Below are 21,346 nucleotides of genomic sequence, written 5' to 3'. Positions count from 1 at the left end.
AGCTTGTCTCCTTTCTGGTGAAGAATTGGCTTGGTAGTTTGGTCTGCCCTGTTCCCATGATGCACTGGGCCAGGGACAGACTAATTTGCATTTAGCCAGGTTCTGAGCTGGGATGGGGCAGTGAGCTAAATAACGGTGATGGATCAAGCCCTGATCTTTGGACTGGGTAAGAGTGGTCTGCTTAATTCAGACACTCTGTTCATCACCACCCCTTTTCTGAATCCGTGTGCCACGGCCACCAACAATCATTCTACCCATAGCTATGGGATCACACAGACACACATATAGGCATGCTCTGTCACACACATACTCTCACGTGCACACAAGACCTGTCGTCCACTCAACTTAACTGGAAAGTGGCTGTGCAGATACAGGATTTGTAGTGTTTCTGTGGAGATCATAGAAATACCACAGGGTGTCATTGGCTCCCAGGGTGCAGGAAGTAAGTGTGGGAGTCAGTCACTAGAGAGGAGCTGTATTCTAGTCTACCCAATCAAAGCAACATTGAGCAAGGCCATCAGGGGTCTGGGATTGGAGAAATGCAACCAGCAGCTCTCTGCAGTGATGGTCCCTGGTAGGAAAGTTCAGAGCAGATGTGGGGTTAGAAGAAGGGGTCAAAGAGCTATAACTGGGGAGGGAAGGGAAGGAGAGGGCTGAGACAGATTTACACTGAGGGGCAATATAGGACTGGGCATATTGGAGCTGCACCTGCCAAGGCTGGTGAAGTGGCTGGGGGTGTAAAAGGGTAAAGTCTTTATTCCACGAATGTCATAAAAGGCAGTCGTCTGCTGCAATAGACACTTCATGAACTTGAATAACTGGGTTTTTAGAGTTAGGCCAGGAGTAGAAATTGAATCCTGAAGGTTACAAATAAACTCGGATGTGGTAAATCCCAAGAACCTGAGATCCTGGGGTCCTGTGTCTCTGCTGTGTACTAAATGACACAGAGTTTCCCACATATAAGAAAAAAGAGACACAGTGGATATTGATGGACACAGAATGATGTGAAAACCCTTCCCTCTTAATAATTCTCATTTTTGTTTGCTTGTTTTGTTTTGCCACTGGTTTTGCTGCTACCACAGAGGAAAGACATTCTGCCAGGATAGTCCAAGTACTAGTAAAAGTGGACGCTGTAGCAGACCTGAAAGGTGAACAGGAAGTGGAAGCCCTGCAGAAAGGTGAGCCTGGATGTCTACCTTTAGGTAAAGCTACAATCCTGCAGTGGTGTTTGGTGTTTAAAAAGGGGAGAGTGGCGGCGAGAAGTTTGGTACTGAGTAGGAATGTGGATGGTGCGCCACTGGAGTTAGGAAAGTGTTGTTAGCGCAGTACGCAGTGTGGGCGCTTTTAAATAAAGGGTTTCCTTTGAAAGACCCACTCAGCTAGTGACTGTAGTTGAAATTAGTTGGAATAGAAACATGTCATTGCAAAGGGTTTGTAAATAGTGAGCATATTCTTGTAATGTGGGGCATTGGTAATGATGATACTTATATGTGTATAAATTAACAGCACAAAAGCTTAACAGGTCCCATTTAGTCTGTTTGTTCTCCTATCTATGCAGGACTTTGAGATCTTGTTTAATGTAATGTCACTGTGTATTTGGCAACCTGCTGTGTGAGACAATATTTTATTTTTTTCTTAGTAGTTTAGTTTGTGTTATGTTATTGAGTGAATGAATCCACTGCAGTCACTCAATCCATGTTACTTAATGTTCTGCTTAAGGGAATTTTGTCTTTATTCTTTTTCATGGCATGCATACTTTGTCTACAGGATGAATCCTAATCAACTAGGGCTCTCTATGTTGCCATTGTTTAAAGTCATGATTTCTAGCTGTATTCTTCCCTACTTCATATGAACTGCTTGCTGGTGTTGCAGGGATTCTGCTCATATGCAGAACTATGCACAGGATTATGAGACCTTGGTGCATAGGGGTTGTGCCTTCCTACCGCCTTATTACCCAAGAGCCCAGGACCGACTAGCTATAGTGTCTCACTCACTCTCCTATCACACCCGGAGTAACAAATGATTGGACACCCCAGAACACAACACTCTCGGATCTCTCAGGAATCGCGGACACAAGACACACCTTTTCGCTCCCTTACTCATACTCATCCACAATAAGATCAAACAGAAACACAAAGATAGTTTTAACCATTTATTTTAATTAACGTGCTCTTCGATGCAGTATATGTGCCACAACAAGCAAAAAGAGTCATATTACCAATATGGTTAGCACTGCAGTAAGGCCATACATCATAAAGGGAGACGTCATTATATGAAGACAGTGGAAAAAGGACTACAGTGCCTAAGCTCCCTCCCTCCCCTTGGTAAGTATATGGTAATATGTCATATCATAGTAACTAGACACAACTTCGTTGGTGTTTCCATGCATTTAATTTTTTAATTTGTTTTGACACTGGTTTTGCTGCTACCACAGAGGAAAGACATTCTGCCAGGATAGTCCAAGTACTACTAAAAGTGGACGCTGTAGCAGTCCTGAAATGTGAACAGGAATATATATTATTATATAAGAGAAGATCTCTCGCCTTTGTCAGCAAACTCCATACCTCAGGACATAGGTCGTATTCCTGCATCACAGGTGCGTGTTGCACTTGCTCTTCTCCATGGAACGGTCCCTCTCCAAGTATGTGTCACCTAAGCTCACATCCCCACAATACCAAAGTAGAAGTTACCGCCTGTAGCAGCTGCACTGTTATGTTTTGTCTAGGCTCAAGGGCCTGTCCAGAACAGAATAACAAGAGACATTGTTTATCAACCTTGCTCACAGTGTTCAGACTAAACTCCAGGAACAGATAGAGAATAAGCACAGCAAAGTGTTCTCAGGTGAAAGGTAGAAACTGAGACGTGCAAAACAAAAGCATGTAGTGTTGTGCGCAAAAGCAGCATCATGGCAACCCGGCTCATGCTAATTTAACAATGTCTCTAATGCCCCTATCAACCATGTGACACTGGCTATTGTTTGTATCCAGCACAGATACTGTAAGCCTCATGGCAGTGAAAGGGTCGGGCCCATTTGTAATGGATGTTTCTAGAAATGCCTACTGATGAATCTTTTAAGCAGCATGAGTGTGAAGGGGAGAAAATCAATTGAGTCAACAAACCAATTCAAGGTAACTCACCTTGATAATTAATAACCCACGGACAACTGGGACAGGTTAGTTAGATTCATTACAATGCCAAAAATAGGACATTTGCGCATCTCAGTACAAAAGTATAATGGTACAGAGGAAAAAAGAAAAAAGCCAAATTATTTTAGGCACCCCTTGCCAGAATTCCCTTCATTTTTGTACTTCAATGATAGGCACAGCCTAGGATGGACGTTTCTACGCTGTTCTCCATGTTCCTCTTCGGCAACATTTTGTCCTTGGTTCCCTACTCATGCCTTCTTTTCTGCTAAACGGAGTCTCGTGCCCTATCACCTTATGGCATACAGTTGTAACTTCTCCTTTCCTTGCCTAGCTGCTAAAACAAGGACATTACTATTCCTACGAGAAAGCTTCTCCACCTGCAATAAAAACGTGAGAAAGAGAAACTCCACAGTCCACATGAAATTGTAAGTTAATTCCTGGTATTTCAGGCCTACGATTTAAGCGCACAACTCACAAGAACGTATTTCAATCATTCGTATTACATAAATTCAGTTTTGCACACCTACAATACAATTTTGCTAATGCTCATTATCTAAACTAAAATGAAGCATCGGTATTAAACTAAAACTAAAACATTGTGAATCTTCACATGAGTAATTCTAGCCATCACATTAATAGCCTATGTTATTTAGTTCATCGTCTAGATAATTGCTAAAACATGGCATGTAAATGCATTAACATAGTTTATATTTCTAACAAACACGTTTACATAAAACAGGATTATATGTGGCTCCTCTCTACATGTGATTATGATGCATCCCTATGAGTGAATAAACCCCAAAGCGAAAATTCTATTCATTCAGCAGTGTAAATTAAGACATATGCCTTTTCATAAACAAGCTCTGTTGATGGGCATGAGCAGCTATCAAGGATGCATTTGCAAAGCAACAGGCATTGTGTGTGAAAGGCAATTAGTGATTAATGTCCCAGTCTAAAAATATCACCATTACATCTGGGGTGAGGCAGATGTTGCCAGTGTGCTAATCTGATAAATGCTTCTAAGTCAAACCATCACCGTGAGCAGGTCCTGTTCTTATAGTTTCAATGGATTTCAATAACATAACATGTATCAGATATAAGAATGGGGCAACTGTTTAAATTGTACCTTGCAGTATTACAACACGTCTGTAAAGCACTTTCTGGCATACTTCAGAGACTTTGATAATAAGCCATTAGCATTAAGGACTTTCTAGCATTCTGCATTGCCTGTTTCATAGTAGTGAGTTTGCACTACTCACTACTGTTTGTTCTGTGCACTGTTATCTTGCATCTCATTTTTACTTTATGCACTATCTAGTGTCAAAGCTTACACCTCATTTTTACTTACTCACAGGGGCCAGCGATTGACCCGGTAACTGGCAGCAAGGCCAGCGTTACTGCAAGACTCAAAGCACTGCCCTACTCCAACACACCACTTGGATCACTAGCTTATTTTCAGTTATACAAAATGAATACAGTTGACCAGCTACTCCTCACACCATTCTCTAGGCTGAAAGAAGAAGAGAAAATGCAGGTCAAAAGTTTAGGGCCTGATAAGCCTGAAATCAAGCTTGAACAGTTTACAAAAGAACGTGGCAAAGATTACACTAGAAAATTCACTTCTACATGGTATACAAGGAAAATCTGGCTTACTGCTAGCACTACAAAAAATTCGCTGTTCTGCTTTCCCTGCTTACTGTTTGGTGGTGAAGTACCATGGACAAAAACAGGAGTTACGGATTTAAAGCATCTCTCTGAAAAAATAAAGAAGCACGAGGCATGTAAATCGCACCTAGATAGCTCAATAAAGCTTGCCATGTTTGGAAGAATGAATATTGCTTCACAGCTGGATGACAGTTATCGCATTGCAATAAGAAACCATAACCTAGAAGTTGATAAAAACAGGTACATTTTATCTAAATTGATTGACTGTGTGCGTTTTTGTGGCGCTTTTGAATTGGCATTACGTGGTCACGATGAGCAGGAAGGCTCTTCAAATAAAGGAATCTTTAGAGGCCTAGTTGATTTTGTTGCTAGCTTAGACAGTGCAATGGACACTCACTTAAAATCCGCAACAGTTTTTAAAGGCACTTCCAAAACCATCCAGAATGAACTCCTGGACTGCATGTTGGAAGTAACAAGAGAAGTCATAATACAGCAGTTGCGAAGCTCTGAATTTGTCGCTATCCAGGCGGACGATACGACTGATGTATCCACACAGACTCAATCCGTACTGGTTTTCCGCTATATTGATGCCAGCAATAAAGTTGTTGAGAGATTCTATTGTTTTAATCAACTAAAAGATTCATCTGCTCATACAATTGCCACAACTTTGCTTCAGGAACTTAATAATGTTTTCCCAGAGACCAGTGACAAAAAAAAAGTAATTGCTCAAAGCTACGATGGAGCTAGTGTGATGAGTGGCAGCTCTGGAGGAGTCCAGAAAAAAGTTAGAGATGTTTACCCCAATGCACATTATGTGCATTGCTATGCTCATCAACTTAACTTGATTATGGAGCAAGCAGTATCAAGGATCTCAAAAGTAAAACATTTTTTTGCTATTGTGGGTGGCCTTCCTGCTTTTTTCTCACGATCTCCAAAAAGAACTGAAGTTCTCCTGGACATAGTTTCTAGAAGACTCCCAAAAGTGGCTACAACTCGCTGGAATTTTCACATACGCACTGTCACTATGATATATGATTACAGAGAAGACTTGAAAAAATGCTTTCGGGCCATTGAAAGTAGTGGTCATTTTGAATCAGTTGCTGTACGCGAGGCCCATGGATTCATCAGAACATTGGAAGACAGGGAGTTTCTTTTCTTCCTTTTTTTATTTTATGACATAATGCACCAGGTGGACATTTTGTATAACCAGCTACAAAAGCGGGACATAGATGCCTTATATGTACAAAACAAAACAACCGATTTTGTCACCCAAATCACCCGTGTAAGGGCATCTGTTGACAATCTAGATGCTAGACTGCCAGTAGAATCTACGTTTTCAAGCCACAGAACTGATTTAAAGGTCTTGGTCCAAGTTGCCAAAGAAGTGTGTGATACTATCATTGTCCACGCCAAAGAACGCTTTGAATTTACCAAACATCTTGTAAGTGCTACTTTACTCCAAAGTGACCACTTTGACAGACATGAAAGATCATTTTCAAACCAAATACTCAATGAAACTATAAAGGCATATCCCATGCTAAACAAAGATAAATTGAACTCTGAACTATCGATCATATATGGAAGGCATGAATTTCGAAGAGCTACTGGTGCCATTCCTTTATTTGGTTTATTTGTTGAAAACAATCTACAAGAACCATTTTCAGAGACTATGAATCTGTTGAAGATTCTGATCACCACACCCATGACCACAGCAGAGTCCGAGCGGTGTTTTTCAACTCTAAAGAGAATTAAAACATTCTTAAGGAACACTATGATAGAGACTCGTCTGAATAAATTGGCCATGTTGTCTATGGAAAAGGAACTTATCAGAGACATTCCAGATTTTAATAAGCGTACTATTGAGAAGTTTGTTACTCTTAAAGACCGACGTGCAAAATTTCTGTACAAAAAGTGAACATGGTTGACACCCAATAACCTTTTTTAGGAGGTTTGACTTATACAGCTAAATGACAATGACACATTTTCAGCATTTTCCTAGTGCTTTACAAATCACAACCTGTTGCTGCTATAAGCTTTTTGTATTCATCAAAAAGATTTGAGTACTTTTCATTTTTCCGTCTTTTGAGTTTGCACTTTGCATAGTTATTTATCTGTGTGTGTGGTCTTTATTTGCCAATGCTGCTTAAAAGTTTACATTTTTTAAATTACAGTTCCTCGTTTAATATTATTGTTCAAATATAAAGAGTGGAAACCAAGCTTTGTCCCTTTAACATATTTGTGTTTATTTAACAATATTTTCGTACCGTGTTATCTACTGGGTGTTTTTTTAATTTATTTGTTAATGCCAAATTAAAGTTTACATTTTATACTTTGTTTTTCTTCTGTACATTAAGGGCATCATTTATGAGGCCCCTTGTGCTGCCAGAATGTCACTTTTTGTGACGTTCCATAGCGCAGGAGCCTACTCCATATGTACGAGGCAGCACTAAGCCCCTTTATTTGGATTAAGGCTGCCTCGTAAATATGGTCCATTTAAAACAGTTTTCTGCATGCACTGAGTGTTGCTGGGGGTGTTCCCAGCAACATCCATGGCTTTTTGACATTACCCCAGATTTTTGAGAAATCTGTAATCTGAGGCAGCGCCAAAAACAAAGACCTCCCCAGGGGAGGCGTAAGGGAGCCACAAGCACAGCATGGAGAAATATCTTTATTTCCCCTCGTTTTTCCTTTTTCTATGTGTGTTTCCTTCTGCAGCACACAGAGAAAGAGGAAAAAGCCTCTTGTGATTGCCCGCAATGGAGGCACCCTTGCACCATGGTGCAATGGTGCCTGCATTGGGACACAGCAGCTCATTGTGTGCCGGTGCCAGGGAAAAAGACAGGAATGCACTGTATCTGATAGATACTGTGTATTCATGCCCTTTTTTTGCCATAGGGCAGAGCAACAGGAATGCCTGCTGTGCTGCCCTACAGCAAAACCTCATAAATGAGGCCCTAAATGAAAACTACTTTGTTCACTGATTTTTATTTTATTTATTGTTATGCTCTACATTTATATATGTTTTATTATTTATGTTTTAATTTAAAAATTAAACTTTTTTTGTTAACTCCTTTTTCTCCATTGTCATTTTATAAACCATATCTGTTACTATCACTATATCTCTGCTATCCACCCAAAATCTTGTTGTCAGGTTTGTATGTTTTGCACCTCAATTTATGTTATGTGGACCTTCTGTCTGTGTTCATTTATGGTATATAAATGTTATATTTTACAAACTAAACACAGTTTGCTGGAATAAAATTTCAGTTTGTCCGGCTAATCTTAAAAAAATCAAGGATGAACTGCAGTCCTGGGATGGATCTCTTTGGCAATCTAATTTTTAAAGTACTTGCAATGTTACCAATGGTGTGAGCCTTGATGACTTAATCATCCAATACAGTAAAGAGGCAGAGATGTGTTACAGGTAGAAAACACTTAGAGGGCCTGTTTCCATTGGTTGTGTGCTTGGCTTGGGGGTCATTTTGCAAGCTGACCAGCTAGAGGATTGGGCAAATTTTTGATATGTTTCTAATGTTTTCTTCTCACTTGTGCTTTAAAATGCTATATTTGTACCCTGTGTTTGCAACAATTTGCAGTAAATATGTGGTATAAACCCCACTATTTGAATCCATTTTTTTAAAAAATTTCTTGCGGGGGGAATCCCCCCCGCACCCTCCTTTTGCAGTTCGGGCTCGCTCGCTTCGCTCGCTCGCTTCTTACACCACAGTATCGTTTTTCGCCCCACCACTTTCAAAATCCACCAGCCGCCCCTGGAGAGGAGAGAGAAGAGAGAAAGAGAAAGGAGAGAGAGAAGAAAGAGAGAGAAGAAGAGAGGGAGAGGGGTGAGTATAGACATCTCCAGACGAGGGCCAGATGGGGCCCCAGCATTATTGGTCATGCCACTGCCCCCTCTTGTTTCCCACCAAAGCTGCTGAGTAGCTCAGTAGGTGACACCCAATAAACAAACATTGCAACTCGCTACAGACACATCAGTACATCAATTTGCCCAACTACCTTCCACTGCAATTCCGTGTGGTTGGCCCAAAACTAAACACAATACAGGGAGATTAAATGCAAATAGTGCTGTGAGGGGTAGCGAGAGAAGTGTAAGGTGGAGAGAGTTGAGGTAAAGAGAAAGGGGTAGAGAAGTACAGGTAAACAGGCACTGAGAGAAAAAGAGAGGTGCAGTAGGTAGGTGTATTTGATAGTAGTGAGGTATACGTAGGCAGAGGTGAGGAAGAGGTAGAGAGAGTACAGATAGAAAAGCAGCGGGTGTCTAAAGATGTAGATGGAGAAAGCGAGAAATGTAACAGGAGATGGGTGATGTTGAAGAGGTCAGGTAAAATAAGGAAAGGTTAGTTAGATAGAACAATATGTGTGCATCCAGCACCATCACAGACCTACCACATTCGCAGCTGCCTGCCGCAGAAGGAAAAGCATCTCAGAAGAGAATTGGGCTTCCACCCTCTTCAACCACTGGCCCAAGCACACCACCAACCTGCTGGAAGCCATCAGAAACCTCAACAGTGCAACCCATCAGCAAGAGTCTGACCTTAGGCCTGTTGGTACACATAGACACTCAGGCTGACAAAATGCCACTGCATGCAACTGGAGTGCAAACGGAGAACAAGCCAACACACTGCAGATAAAGACATCTTCAAATCAGCCCTAAGATGCTACCACCAGCAAATACAGAACACCAAGTGCAGACCCATTGCACATTGCATCGATGCCAGCACTAACAGCAGCAAGGAAATCTTCAACATCATCAAAGATTTCACTGTGCCTCCTGCTACCTACATCACCTCTCAAAAGACCTTTGCAACAAGCTCTCTGAATTTCTCTCTAACAGACTCACCTCCATATATATCAACTTTTACCCTCAACCGGACCCATCGCCGTTGCAACTCAACTTCCCATTTCAGCCGATGAAGTAACGCTGTCCTCTGGGCCTCCTGTCACAAGCATCAACATTTCTGCTACCATGAAGACTATAAACTCGGGGCTCCATCTGACTTTTACCCCCCCTACATCCATCAAAGGACTCTTACAGAGCAGCAAAGCACTAACAACTACCGTTCACCTGGAAACATGCCACCATCATGGCCCCGCTCTAGAAACCATCTGTTGACCCAGCCAAGCTTTCCAAGTACAGACCCATCTACCTTCTACCATACCTGGCAAAGGTCTTAGAGAAACTAATCAACTGATGCCTTACCAACCACCTCAGCAAATACCACCTTCTCAATGCCATGCAGATCAGATTCAGGCCCAACCACAGTACAGAAACAGCTCTCATCGCAGCCACAGACAACATATTCATGACCCTTGACAGAGGGGACACGGGAGACCTTCTTCCCCTGGACCTCTCTGTAGCAGTTGATACAATCTCACACCCCATCATCATCAGGAGCCTGTAGAAGACTGCATCCAAGGACCTGCTGGCCGCTGGATCTGCTCCTTCTTCAGGGATGGAACTCAATCTCACAGCCTGGCGCCTTAATCCTTTGAAGCTCACAAATTCATTAGTGGAATGCCTCAAGGGTAATTGCTTAGCCCCACCCACTTCAATGCATACATGATGCCCCTGGCCATCATCCATACACACACCATCAACATCCTCTCCCATGCAGACGGACATGCAATTCATACTCCCCCTCTCAGATAAGATCCCCAACACAAGAGACAAGTTCACAGCCTGCACGACTAAAGTCACTAACTGGTTGAAGCCAACTGTCTCAAGCTGTACACCGATAAGACAAAAGTAATGATCTTTGGCTAGAACTATTACCAACATCCAAACCCAGAACCCATGACAGTGACCTCAGAATAGTCATCAACAGCAAACTGGACATGAGTGCACAAGTAAACACCATCACTGTCTCCTGCTTCTTCACCCTGAGGATGCTGAGGATGAATAATCACAAAATGACGGTGAGGGTAGAACCACGTATGCACAAGGGTATAATTGAGAAAATTAATCAATTTAAACCATTTAAAGTATCTTATTGTGGCATTCAACTTCTTGTGGTTCACCGGCCAAGCCACACAATTAACCCTATATATAACCAAAAAGAGAAGGAATGCCAAAAGTCATGAAAAAAGGTTTTTGCAGTCCAATGCTGTAGTCCATAAATTTCTTTATTATCTGCTTTTTCCAATATCCAAGGTTGTCCAACAGCACACGATGTATACACTCCAATGTAGAAAAACCCAAATCAAATATTTAATGTTTCAAAAGTTCATAAATGCAGATTAAATTGACACAGCCTACGCGTTCTGTCCTAGTCGGACATCATCAGGGCTGCGAATGGTAAACAAAAGAAATTTTTTTTTTACAATCAACATCCATAATACTAGTAGCTATATACTTTAACCATCAGTCTGATCTAATACAATTTCAATCTATTTCAGTACTACTGTATCTTCCCCAAATCATCCTGCCTATATTCCATTCTATACATATATTTCTCAAAATGACAGTAAAAGAACCAGATCCACCTTGACTCAATGACTGAAGTCTTATCGAGCCCACAACTTAGTCCCCCATAACACACTCATAATGTTAATCCAACCGTACCTTCGTTATCCGAATCAATACATCCATTAGTCCTGTATGTGGACGAAATTTAATCAATCTCACCTGAAAAAATCAGACAGGTGTAGGCACAAATTAAAACCACACATTCTAAATCTGCGAGCATATACATCTTAAATCAATCCCCTCATTGCTCACCATTGACTGGCTCCAACCAATTCCCAATAGCGATTAACGCAATGATGAGTTCGTTTTTCAATTTATCCAGACATTTCTGTGAAAAAATGTTTAAAAAAAATAAGATGTACCCATTCTGCCCATCAGTATCATAAACCCCCTCAATTCATTATCACTATCTCAATGTCCCTACTCATTTGTCACCGATGACTATAATTTAATAAATGTGGTTAGAGGGAGGATAATTCAACTATCTATTCATTCAAAACATGCTACAAAATCACAGAAGGCAAGGCTCATAATACTGACCCATATTTGAATCTCAATTCTCTTGCATCATAGGATGACAGTCTATTTCCTTCCAGTCCCAACTGAATCAACAATCTGCAAAGAACAATGTAAACCGTATCTCTTTTACTGTGCCTCCATATACACGATAATACTTTCTATAATGCATCCTGGTATCCTCTGTCACCCAAAAACTATGTCCTGTATCTCACCTTATTAATATTCAAAAGTATATATCACCCCATTCTGCTCGAGCGACACGCTCGATCCTGATAAATCAGCAGTGTGCTGTTCCTGTTTCTCGTCTCAGTATATATATCCACCCTCGCCAATCAAAAACGAGCCTTAGTTTCACTACCACTTCCGACGACAATGCTTCCTCTCTGGTCCTCATTCTCCATTGGCCAATCACATTCTATCTGTATATTCTGACCTTTCACCCCTCGGCAGACTAGTACTGCCTTCCAATCACCTGTGTCTGTTTTCAAATACCGCCGGTTCCCTCTCTGGTCCGCCACATAACCCGTAACCGGAAATATTCGTGGTCGCCTGATCCTATTGGCTGTTTACATCACTATTCATCCTATTAGCTTTTGGCTATGAACCGTAAATACTGCATCATCCCAATCACAAACAATCTAAATAGCTATTTAAGAACTGCGCAAGAGTTTCTCATGGTGCCGACAGTAAATATGAGTGATTTTAAAAAGTTATACTCTTGCATTCTTCATTCAAAGTGCTGTTCTAACACCTCCGTGAGTGGTGAATCCCCCATTGCAGTGTCTCTAATATCCATCGAACCTACTACAGCTCCATTATGCACACAACTGTTGCTAAACATACCTGTTACCATTCACTATCACCAATACTCAATCAACCTATATTAGTATTAGAGAGGAATTGTAAGCCAGACATATATCATGACCGATCGATTAAAACTATTTCGACTCCATTATGCACAAGTTCGTTGCTTCACATACCTGCTAGCCTTCACTATCACAAAACTCAATCAACCTAATGAGAAAAAGTGTAAGTCAAGCATATATCATGACAGACATTGAGAAATATAATCTACAAATTAAGCAAGAATAATAAGTCTATTCCCACCAAGGTATCTAAATCAACAGCTCATCTCAAATTCTACTCATACAATGAGTCCTATGCCTCACAAAAATATTTATTTAAATATTCTGACCTCTCAACTCAACAGATAAACAAAAGTAAAAGGCCCAGAGCAGAAATCATTATAGCAGGACTTCAACTTACATCAATTATAAAAAGTAATGTAACTCATTGTCACAATTCAGTCCTGCATGTACCGATCTGCACCTACTGATCCACCTGGCCTCCTGTTTTCTGATATTTAATTCCCAGTCTCTGAGGATGAACTTCAAATGGCTCACAAGCAACACTAGAAAAACTGTCATTCACACCCTAGTCACCAGAAAGTTTGATTATGGGAACACCTTCTACGACGGGATCACCAAGCAACTCACAAGAAGACTACAAACCATCCAGAGTTCGTTAGCCAGACTCATCTTCAACCTCCCACACATAACTCAGATTCCATTGTTCCTGGTTACCCTCACAGGTGACAAGCAGCCCTCTATAAATCTACCTTACATTACATCACACCACACCTCAAAAAACTGAATTTGCTCTCGATACACAAACGTGCTCAATACAAACTCCTCACATACGCATTCATGCACTGCACAACTAAGGCCCCACCTACCTGTTGTACCTCCTTTCACCAACCACCCAGACACCTCTGCTCCACAGGACTCCTACTCACACACATCCGAGACATACACAGAACCAGATCAGGAGGGCAGATATTATCTTACATTTCTCATAAAGTATGAAATGGCTTCCCACTCCTGAGACCCCTTCTCTCTTCTTGAATTCCACAAAAAACTGAAGACCTGGCTTTTCAATTAACCATCCTACTACAAGCACAGTCAGGAACACACCTGCTCAGCATCAGCATACCCTCACTGGTGATATACTGCTTTACAAATACGAGGTGGGTGATTACACTCACTGCATAACCTGCACTCACCCTTGGGTACCTTGGCACTGAGTAGTCATATTTATCACAGAGCCAATGTGCAAAGCATTGGCACAGAACTCTCACACAGTGAATACACTGAGCATCACAAAAGAGACTTCACATGTGATGTACGTAAATAAAGTTTATATTCAACACACACATTAACTAATACAACATGAACCATGTATTTATGGGTAAAAATCACATTCAGAAATATCACTAGCGGTACTAGGCCCACCCATGTTAAAATGATAGCAGTAGTATGTGCACTTGGGAAAGATCATATTTTACCCCTCACCTTTATGTGATGCGAAACGTTGCCAGAATGAGGCCCACCCTGGCAATTATTACAATTCCAATACCACAAAGTTATAGGGTGCACCCCAGATCACATCGATATCAGAAATGTGGGCACACAGATAATTACAACACTTTTAAACAGCACCATGGGCCAAGGCTGCACAGGTAAAAAAAGAATGTCAAACGTAGTATTCTTTTGGAAGGAAACCAACATGTAAACCAACACTCACTTACGGTGTAATTGATAACAGGCAGTCACTCCCATACACTTACTCCGCACCGATACGCGGTGCCATGGATATCAGGCATGTCAGTTGATAATTCACATGCAGACTGATTCAGCTAACCCCCAACTACCCTACACACACAGGCTGGAGATAAAGAAAACCTTCCCCCTGATACTAGGCAGTTCGCGGCCGGAGTCACACTTAATTCATACCATATGCAAACGTTTACTGACTAAAGAAAAGAGCAGTTACTTTACTCAACATATAGAGCCAGTGACATCCTCAACGCAGGAGCTTTTCTAGGTAGTGACCAAACTTAGAACACTCCCAAGCAGCAATACAGGTGGCCATAGCCAATCTTTTTGCGACACCCTGGCACACAACTTAAGCGACAAAGTTAACTAAATGTATTCCAAGTTTGAGGATTCAAACATTTTAGATGCTAAGGTCCATACCAATTAGGTAAATGTTGTTCAAACACACTTTACAGAGTTCCTCCCTGTCTCCCAAGAATGGGTAGCAAAAAGGGTCATCAGTGCCAAGTTTGATTCTTCCCTAGACCGTGCTCCCCTGCGCCTTTAAAGTTAGCACGTGACCTGATGTGATAGGAAAAAACCTGTCCACCATTTATAACTCCTTGTTTATTATAGGAGTATTCCCTTCTCAATAGAAAAATGTGTCCATCCTCCCTCTCTTAAAGAAACCTAATCTGAACTCTGTCAACCCAAACAACTACCGCCCTACTTTGAGTCTCCCACTCCCTGATAGAAATGAATATGCAGCACACCAAGTTATTTTCAGATAACCATCTGCTGGACCCTGCACGATTCGATATTAGACCCGGACACAGTACATAAACAGCCATGATAAAGGCCACTGAGGAGATAAGGGCTGTACTGGACTGAGGAGGCGTTGTGGCTCTTATCCTCCTCAATTTGCCTGCAGCCTTTGATATTGTTGTTCCTGGGTTCTTGGTCAATCGACTGGGCAAACTAGGAGTCTAGGACAAGGCCCTGGCCTTACTGATGTCCTTTCTGTCTGGTAGACTGTAAACAATTGCCCTTGAGCACAAGAAATCCTCCCATTTCTCCCTCCCATGCAGGGTGCCACAGGGATCTTCACACAGCCCAACCTTATTTAATGGTTACATCTCGGAACTGGCAACTCTGATTAAAACCTTTGACCTTGCTCTTAACTCCTACGCTGACAACACTTAGATAGTTGTGTCATCTTTCAACAAGACACCAAAGTCTCCACCCGTTTCCATGACTGTATGCACGCAACCAGTTCATGGATGAACAAACATTTCCTGAAGCTCAACTCAAGAAAAACAGATGTGGTACTGATCGGCAACCTCTCTCTAGCATGATCCTCTTCCTGGTGGCCTGAAGGACTAGGACCTCGGCCCATCCCCATTACCCAAGGTAAAGAACCTAGGAGTTCAAATTGATAATAAACAGAACTTTGGAAGGCAGGTTTATCCCAATGTTTCCTCCTCCTTTTACTCACTTAGGATGATCAAGAAAATCTTTCCATTCATCTCAGCCTACACCCAAAAAAATATGGTATACGTGCGTTCTATAAATTCTTTTAACATAACTTAGTCATCGTACCATGGGAAGAAGGTGGGAGTAGAAATCAGGGTTAATTAGGCAGCAGTGAACAAATGGAGGTTTGGCCACTACTCGATAAGTTCACCCAAGGTATGTGGAGCAAAAGCGAACTGAGGGTGATGGCTGTTCAATCAAAGGATTCTAAACGGTGCCTTCTGGCACAAGCCCTGCTCTGTGAAGCACAGGGCCTGGGGGTCCACGTAGTGTCTGGACCAGCTTACAATCACTCTTGGAAGTGTTCCTTAGCCAAGTTGATTACTCTCACCACCCCATTCTGGTCTGGGCAATACTAGCCTTGCAACATGAATTCATCGGGCCAGGTGAGAAACGGGCAGTTGGTCCGCTGCACTGAGGGCACAAAAGGAACAATCAATGAATAGGAATGAAGCAGGAGAGCCTCTTGGAAGTAGGAGGCACCCTGTCAAACACATGTCGATCAAAGTGGCACCCAGGTAATCCAGGCCCACCCAGAACACAAATTTGCTCCTCCGCACCTCGCCTATAAACGAGGCATTACGTCTGATGATACGAGTCGCAGCAGATCATTTCGGTCACGTACAATGAAGAGATGCAAACTCAGTACCTCTTTGAAGGGAGACACACGTCTGGTGGCGTTGATCTGAGTCGCACCAGACAATTCCAGTCACACTCAATGAAGAGTTGAAATTCCATACCTCCCTGGTAATGAATGTCCACAAGGGATTCTTTTCGTAATATTTTTCGTTCTTTTCTTTCAATTCAGTGAGTTAGTCATGTACAATCAAACTCAAAAGTATCCACAAAGACAACCATGATAAATGTAATTTACAAATACAAAGCAAACGGAAAATTCTATTTATACAAAATAAATTTATATATTTTCCAAAAACCAAGATTAGAGGGGGTACATTTAAAGGAACGAGGTGTCAGCAAAACAGAGTCATGAAAAGATGTACAAATCAATTCAAACACACAGTTCATAACCTACATTTAAATATAGCCCCTCAAATCTTGGTTTTTGAAAAATATATACATTTATTTTGTATAAATAGAATTTTCCGTGTGCTTTGTATTTGTAAATTACATTTATTGTGGTTGTCTTTGTGGACACTTTTGAGTTTTATTGTACATGACTAACTCACCGAATTGAAAGAAAAGAACGAAAAATATTACGAATAGAAACCCTGTAGACATCCTTTACCCTGCAATTGTTTATTGCCCAAGCCTACAAGGGTATATTGGGTTTCACAGTTTGCTTAAACGTTTCCCTGGTAATGAGGCACAACATCTCGTGGGCACTGATACGGGTCGCACCAGACAATTGCAGTCACAAACAAGGAAGAGTTGCTACCTCCCTGGAAATGATGCACAATGTCTGGCACGCGCTGATATGGATCGCACCGGATAATTCTGGTCACACACACAGGCGCTAGATCAGCATTGTTGCATGAGGTAGAAAGAGGCACCACTACAGCCACGCCCTTACCTCTTACGTTCGTAACCTGTGAACTGGATACCACACGCAATGAGCATTCAGTTTACATGGCACACAAGAGAGGTGCTGCACTTCAGGGAAACAAACAGCATCAGTTAGTCAGCCCAGGCCAACCACTATTCAGTATGGGTGCAATGACAGTAATCTTCCTTGTGCACAACAGATTCCTCTGGCAGTGTCCCCCACGTAGGTCTAGGATCTAGGATCTCCGGTCTTATATCCCCACAAGTGTATCTCTGCCCTGCTGAAGTATGATACCAGTAGTTATACTGTAGTCTGCCTTTGAAGTTGGGAGTAGTTCAGAGAGTTTTCCTTTGAACCACAGATGTCTCCCCTGAATTTCAATCCTGTCTGCCATGAGGCCTTGGAATGCGGATCTTACTCTTAAGTGGGGCCATGATCGGGCTCTTAGAGGCCAAGTGTTAAAACCTCTTCCTCCATTCTATCCAGCCAGTTCATCAAATGGCAGAGGTCTGTCATTCCAGTTGCATGCCCAATGAGTATAGTTGTCTCTGGGGAATGCACAGATGTGCTCTCCCAGCCTCCAGTGTGGACTGGAGTCAAACTGAAAGGCATACAATGCAGTTTAAAGCAGAGAAATGGCCACTTGAAGTGGCATTTCTAAGCTATTAATGGCAAATCCCTATTTACCACAGAAGAGGGTTTGTGACTGTGAATCCAAAGATACGAAATATTATGAGGCTACTAAACTGTAAGCAATTTTTGCAGCTTGAAGTAATTTGAACTATTCCCCTATGTTAACTAAAAGTGGGAGGAGTTTGCATAGTGCACTACACAGAATTCTGCGGAGTTGCAGAAAAACTCAGTGGAATTCCACCGAGTTCTGCTCCATCCTAACTTCAGCTCTCAGTCTCAAACATGCCTTCAGCTCCGCACTACAACTGTGACTTCCACTTCTTTCATATCTACTGCACTCACATGCATTCGTACCTGAAAACTCCTCTGGGTTCTCTTCAGTGTGACTGCTCACCGACATGATCTCTTTGCCTAGGGCAGAGTGGTTTGAACCAGACCAGGAGTGAACCTCAATGATGAGTGAGTCCACGAAGCAACAGCCCACCCCTCTAGCGCTCTGCCCCCAGTCCCCAGCAGGCACATCTTTCATGCCACGTGCTCACTTCCGCATAACTTACTTCTGGTTGAAGATGGTGACTTCTACGGAAGGGCAAGCTTGAAAAGTTCCAGCAAAGAGGTGTGTGTGAACAGTGGCCAGGTAAGCATAAACTCAGTGTGAGTAGACCGGGTAAGCTCAACTTCTGAGTCCTGATTGTACCTTTCCTAAACTTCTCTCTCGGCTCTCAAGTTCAATTGGTTCAGCTCCAGGCTCGCCCTCCTGCAGCGGGGCCTGGAACAGCAGGCTCTGTGCATGGCTGCTTCCTGGCACCATCTCCTCCTCCTCCACACTCGTGATGTGCCCTCTCCCTGCATCACAGCATGCCCTTCGGCCTTCCTGCCCTCTCAGCAATGAACATCTTCTGGTGGCCTGCCACTCTACTAGCCCCCCTTCACTCAGAACGGATGTCCAGCCCCTCCCCTTCCTCCATCCCACTACATCCAGGTGAGAGCACTGCCCAGGCACCAAAGCACAGGGGTGGGCGGTGGGGGAAAAATCCACCAACTCCGCTGGCGTAGCAGAGTTCACTGCCAACCCTCAATGCTAACCTATGGGAAAAGCAAACCTCACAGGTAGTGAAAACACAATGGGATTCTTTGCCACCTGGACAGGAAACACACATGTGTACCTGCCCTGCCTTTCCCCTGGCTTTACCCCTTAAGACTTACCCTATGGCTATGGGAGAGCCAGCCTCCTAGATAGGGAAAATCCACGTGGAGGTTCTTCACTACCTGGGCTTGGAACACTCATGTGTACCTGCCGTGCCTTTTGACTAACACTTGCTTCACCCCTCAGGGCTTACCCCAGGGTTGCTCTAGTGGTAGAGAAGGCCAACTCAGGGTTGGCTAATGAGTTAGAAATGCCAACTTGAGCATAGCACAACTGCGCATCCACAGGCCTTGAATGGCAGGCTTGATACATGTTTGAAAGGCTATTCTGATGGGTGGCCCAATCAGTGCTGCGTCCCACCATTAGACAGTGTAGTACCTGCCCTGGGTATGTGGTGTTCCATTTTACAGGACACTCACAGGCGCAGCACCTAAACCAATGAAATAAGCACCGCTTTCTAGCCTGAGTAGGAATGACACACAAGCTTTCATACCGCATTACAGTGGGAAGCGACCAGAGTCCTAAGACCACAAAAAGAGAATCAGCAAAAACCAGGAGTAGAAAAAGCAAAACGTTTGAGAAAAATCCCATAAGAAGGGCCATGCCCAACACATGCAAATGACAAAAATCCAATCAGAAGAAACGGAGTTATGTATTTCTAAACTTTAAAGTGTAAAGTAACACCTAAAAGGTCAAAGCGCCAACTGCAGACATCTAGTCAAACGAGGCCGGGCAACGTTCAAAGTTATGTCCAACCGCAATGGAGCACAAATCAGATACACTAAGAGCATTGAACCTGGTCTCCCTTAACTACAAACTTAGAAGACATTTTAAAGAAAAATGTCTGAGAACGAAACGTTTAGTAGAGCATTGGGAGGTGTTGGAGAATGAGGTGCCATCATTGGGGAGCCAGTGGACAAAGTCATGGTGAAGATTTCTACATTTGGACTTAGTCTCTTTTATGGAATGCGAAAATCTCCAGTGGGACGAATCTGTAGGCTGTAGTTGAAGAGAGCTCCACGAGGCAAGATACCCCTTCTGGGAGGAGCCACGGAACAGGATTCACTGCTTTGGAGAAGTATGTAATGGGAGCTGCAATGAAGTCAGCCTGGCCGGCGCTGTACCTTGGGCAAATCGGCGAGCACCTAATTCCCAGTCTCCTCCAAGGACATTTTTTGGCAGGAATTTTTTCAAGTCCCATGTTTTGCATTTGGGTTATCTGTACACGTTTAGTGTCACTTCCAATGGTCCAGGATTGGAGCGGCAATGCTTGGATGGTTAGGACTTATTGAGGCTGGGTGAAGGTGTGGGTTGAAGATAGATGGAGGCTTTTATGTCCATGAGGCTCTAATCAGGAGACTAGCCAACTAATTCTTGGAGTCACACTGACATACTGACTTGGGTTCAAGCAGGAAAGCAGGTCTCAAGCATCAGGGCAGTCCTCTGAGAGCACAAGGTGTCTTCAGGCAGCAGGGCAGGGCAGTCCTCTTGGTGCAGAAGGGCAGTCTTCTGAAGTACACATATGACCACGTGTAGCAGGCAATACTCTGAAAGTCCTTCCGCAGGTCCAGAAGTGAACTGAAGAGTGCGTCTGAGAATCCTATTTCTGTAAGTGGTGCTACCCTTGACGTGGAAGAAGCTTCTGGAGTTTTCCCACCACTGAAATATCTGGGATTTTCTGCCTCCCTTCCTTGGTCCCATTCTTTCAGCAGGCACAATAGGCTAGTGTTAAGTTCTTTGTATGTGAGCTGAGGTACAGCGTTTGAAATGCAAGTAGGGCTGCGCACAGCTCCACCGGCCCAACATGCCTTGGATGGCCAATTCTGCCAACACCTTGTCCCTCTATTGTGTGGCTGCCTGGGGGGAATACACAAAGGCCAACTGCCAACTGAACCTCGTCATGTGACCCAGGAATTACAATGCCTCAGACACCAAAAATGATATTTCTACCTGCTCCCCAAAAACGCTACCACTTATTGAATGTAATGGGAATCCAATGTCATTTATTGGAAGAGATAGGCCTCACAGTATTGAAAAACAGCGATGAGAGTTTTTCCCTACCAGGAAATTTCAAACTTAAAAGTACATGCCAAACCTTTTAAATACAATGTACCCTGCTCC

At 42.8% G+C, this 21,346-nt stretch overlaps 1 protein-coding gene across 1 annotated transcript; it reads left to right on the top strand.

The window, feature by feature from the left end:
* Positions 1-1,117: 1,117 nt before the first annotated feature.
* Positions 1,118-7,500, top strand: LOC144791605 (zinc finger MYM-type protein 1-like). The gene is made up of 2 exons (XM_078666337.1): positions 1,118-1,178; positions 4,501-7,500. Exon 2 carries the CDS (start codon positions 4,615-4,617, stop codon positions 6,724-6,726), a length of 2,112 nt encoding a protein of 703 aa, XP_078522463.1. The 5' UTR covers positions 1,118-1,178; positions 4,501-4,614; the 3' UTR covers positions 6,727-7,500.
* Positions 7,501-21,346: the final 13,846 nt, after the last annotated feature.

This window comes from Lissotriton helveticus, chromosome 11 (assembly GCF_964261635.1).
Source record: "Lissotriton helveticus chromosome 11, aLisHel1.1, whole genome shotgun sequence".
Classification (NCBI taxonomy): domain Eukaryota; kingdom Metazoa; phylum Chordata; class Amphibia; order Caudata; family Salamandridae; genus Lissotriton; species Lissotriton helveticus.
Note: the sequence above shows the minus strand (reverse complement) of the source record. Positions and strands in the feature narration are given on the sequence as shown.

What these genes read in the sequence shown, in the direction of transcription:
- LOC144791605 (XM_078666337.1), top strand. Translation starts at nt 4,615, where the DNA reads ATGAATACAGTTGACCAGCTACTCCTCACACCATTCTCTAGGCTGAAA.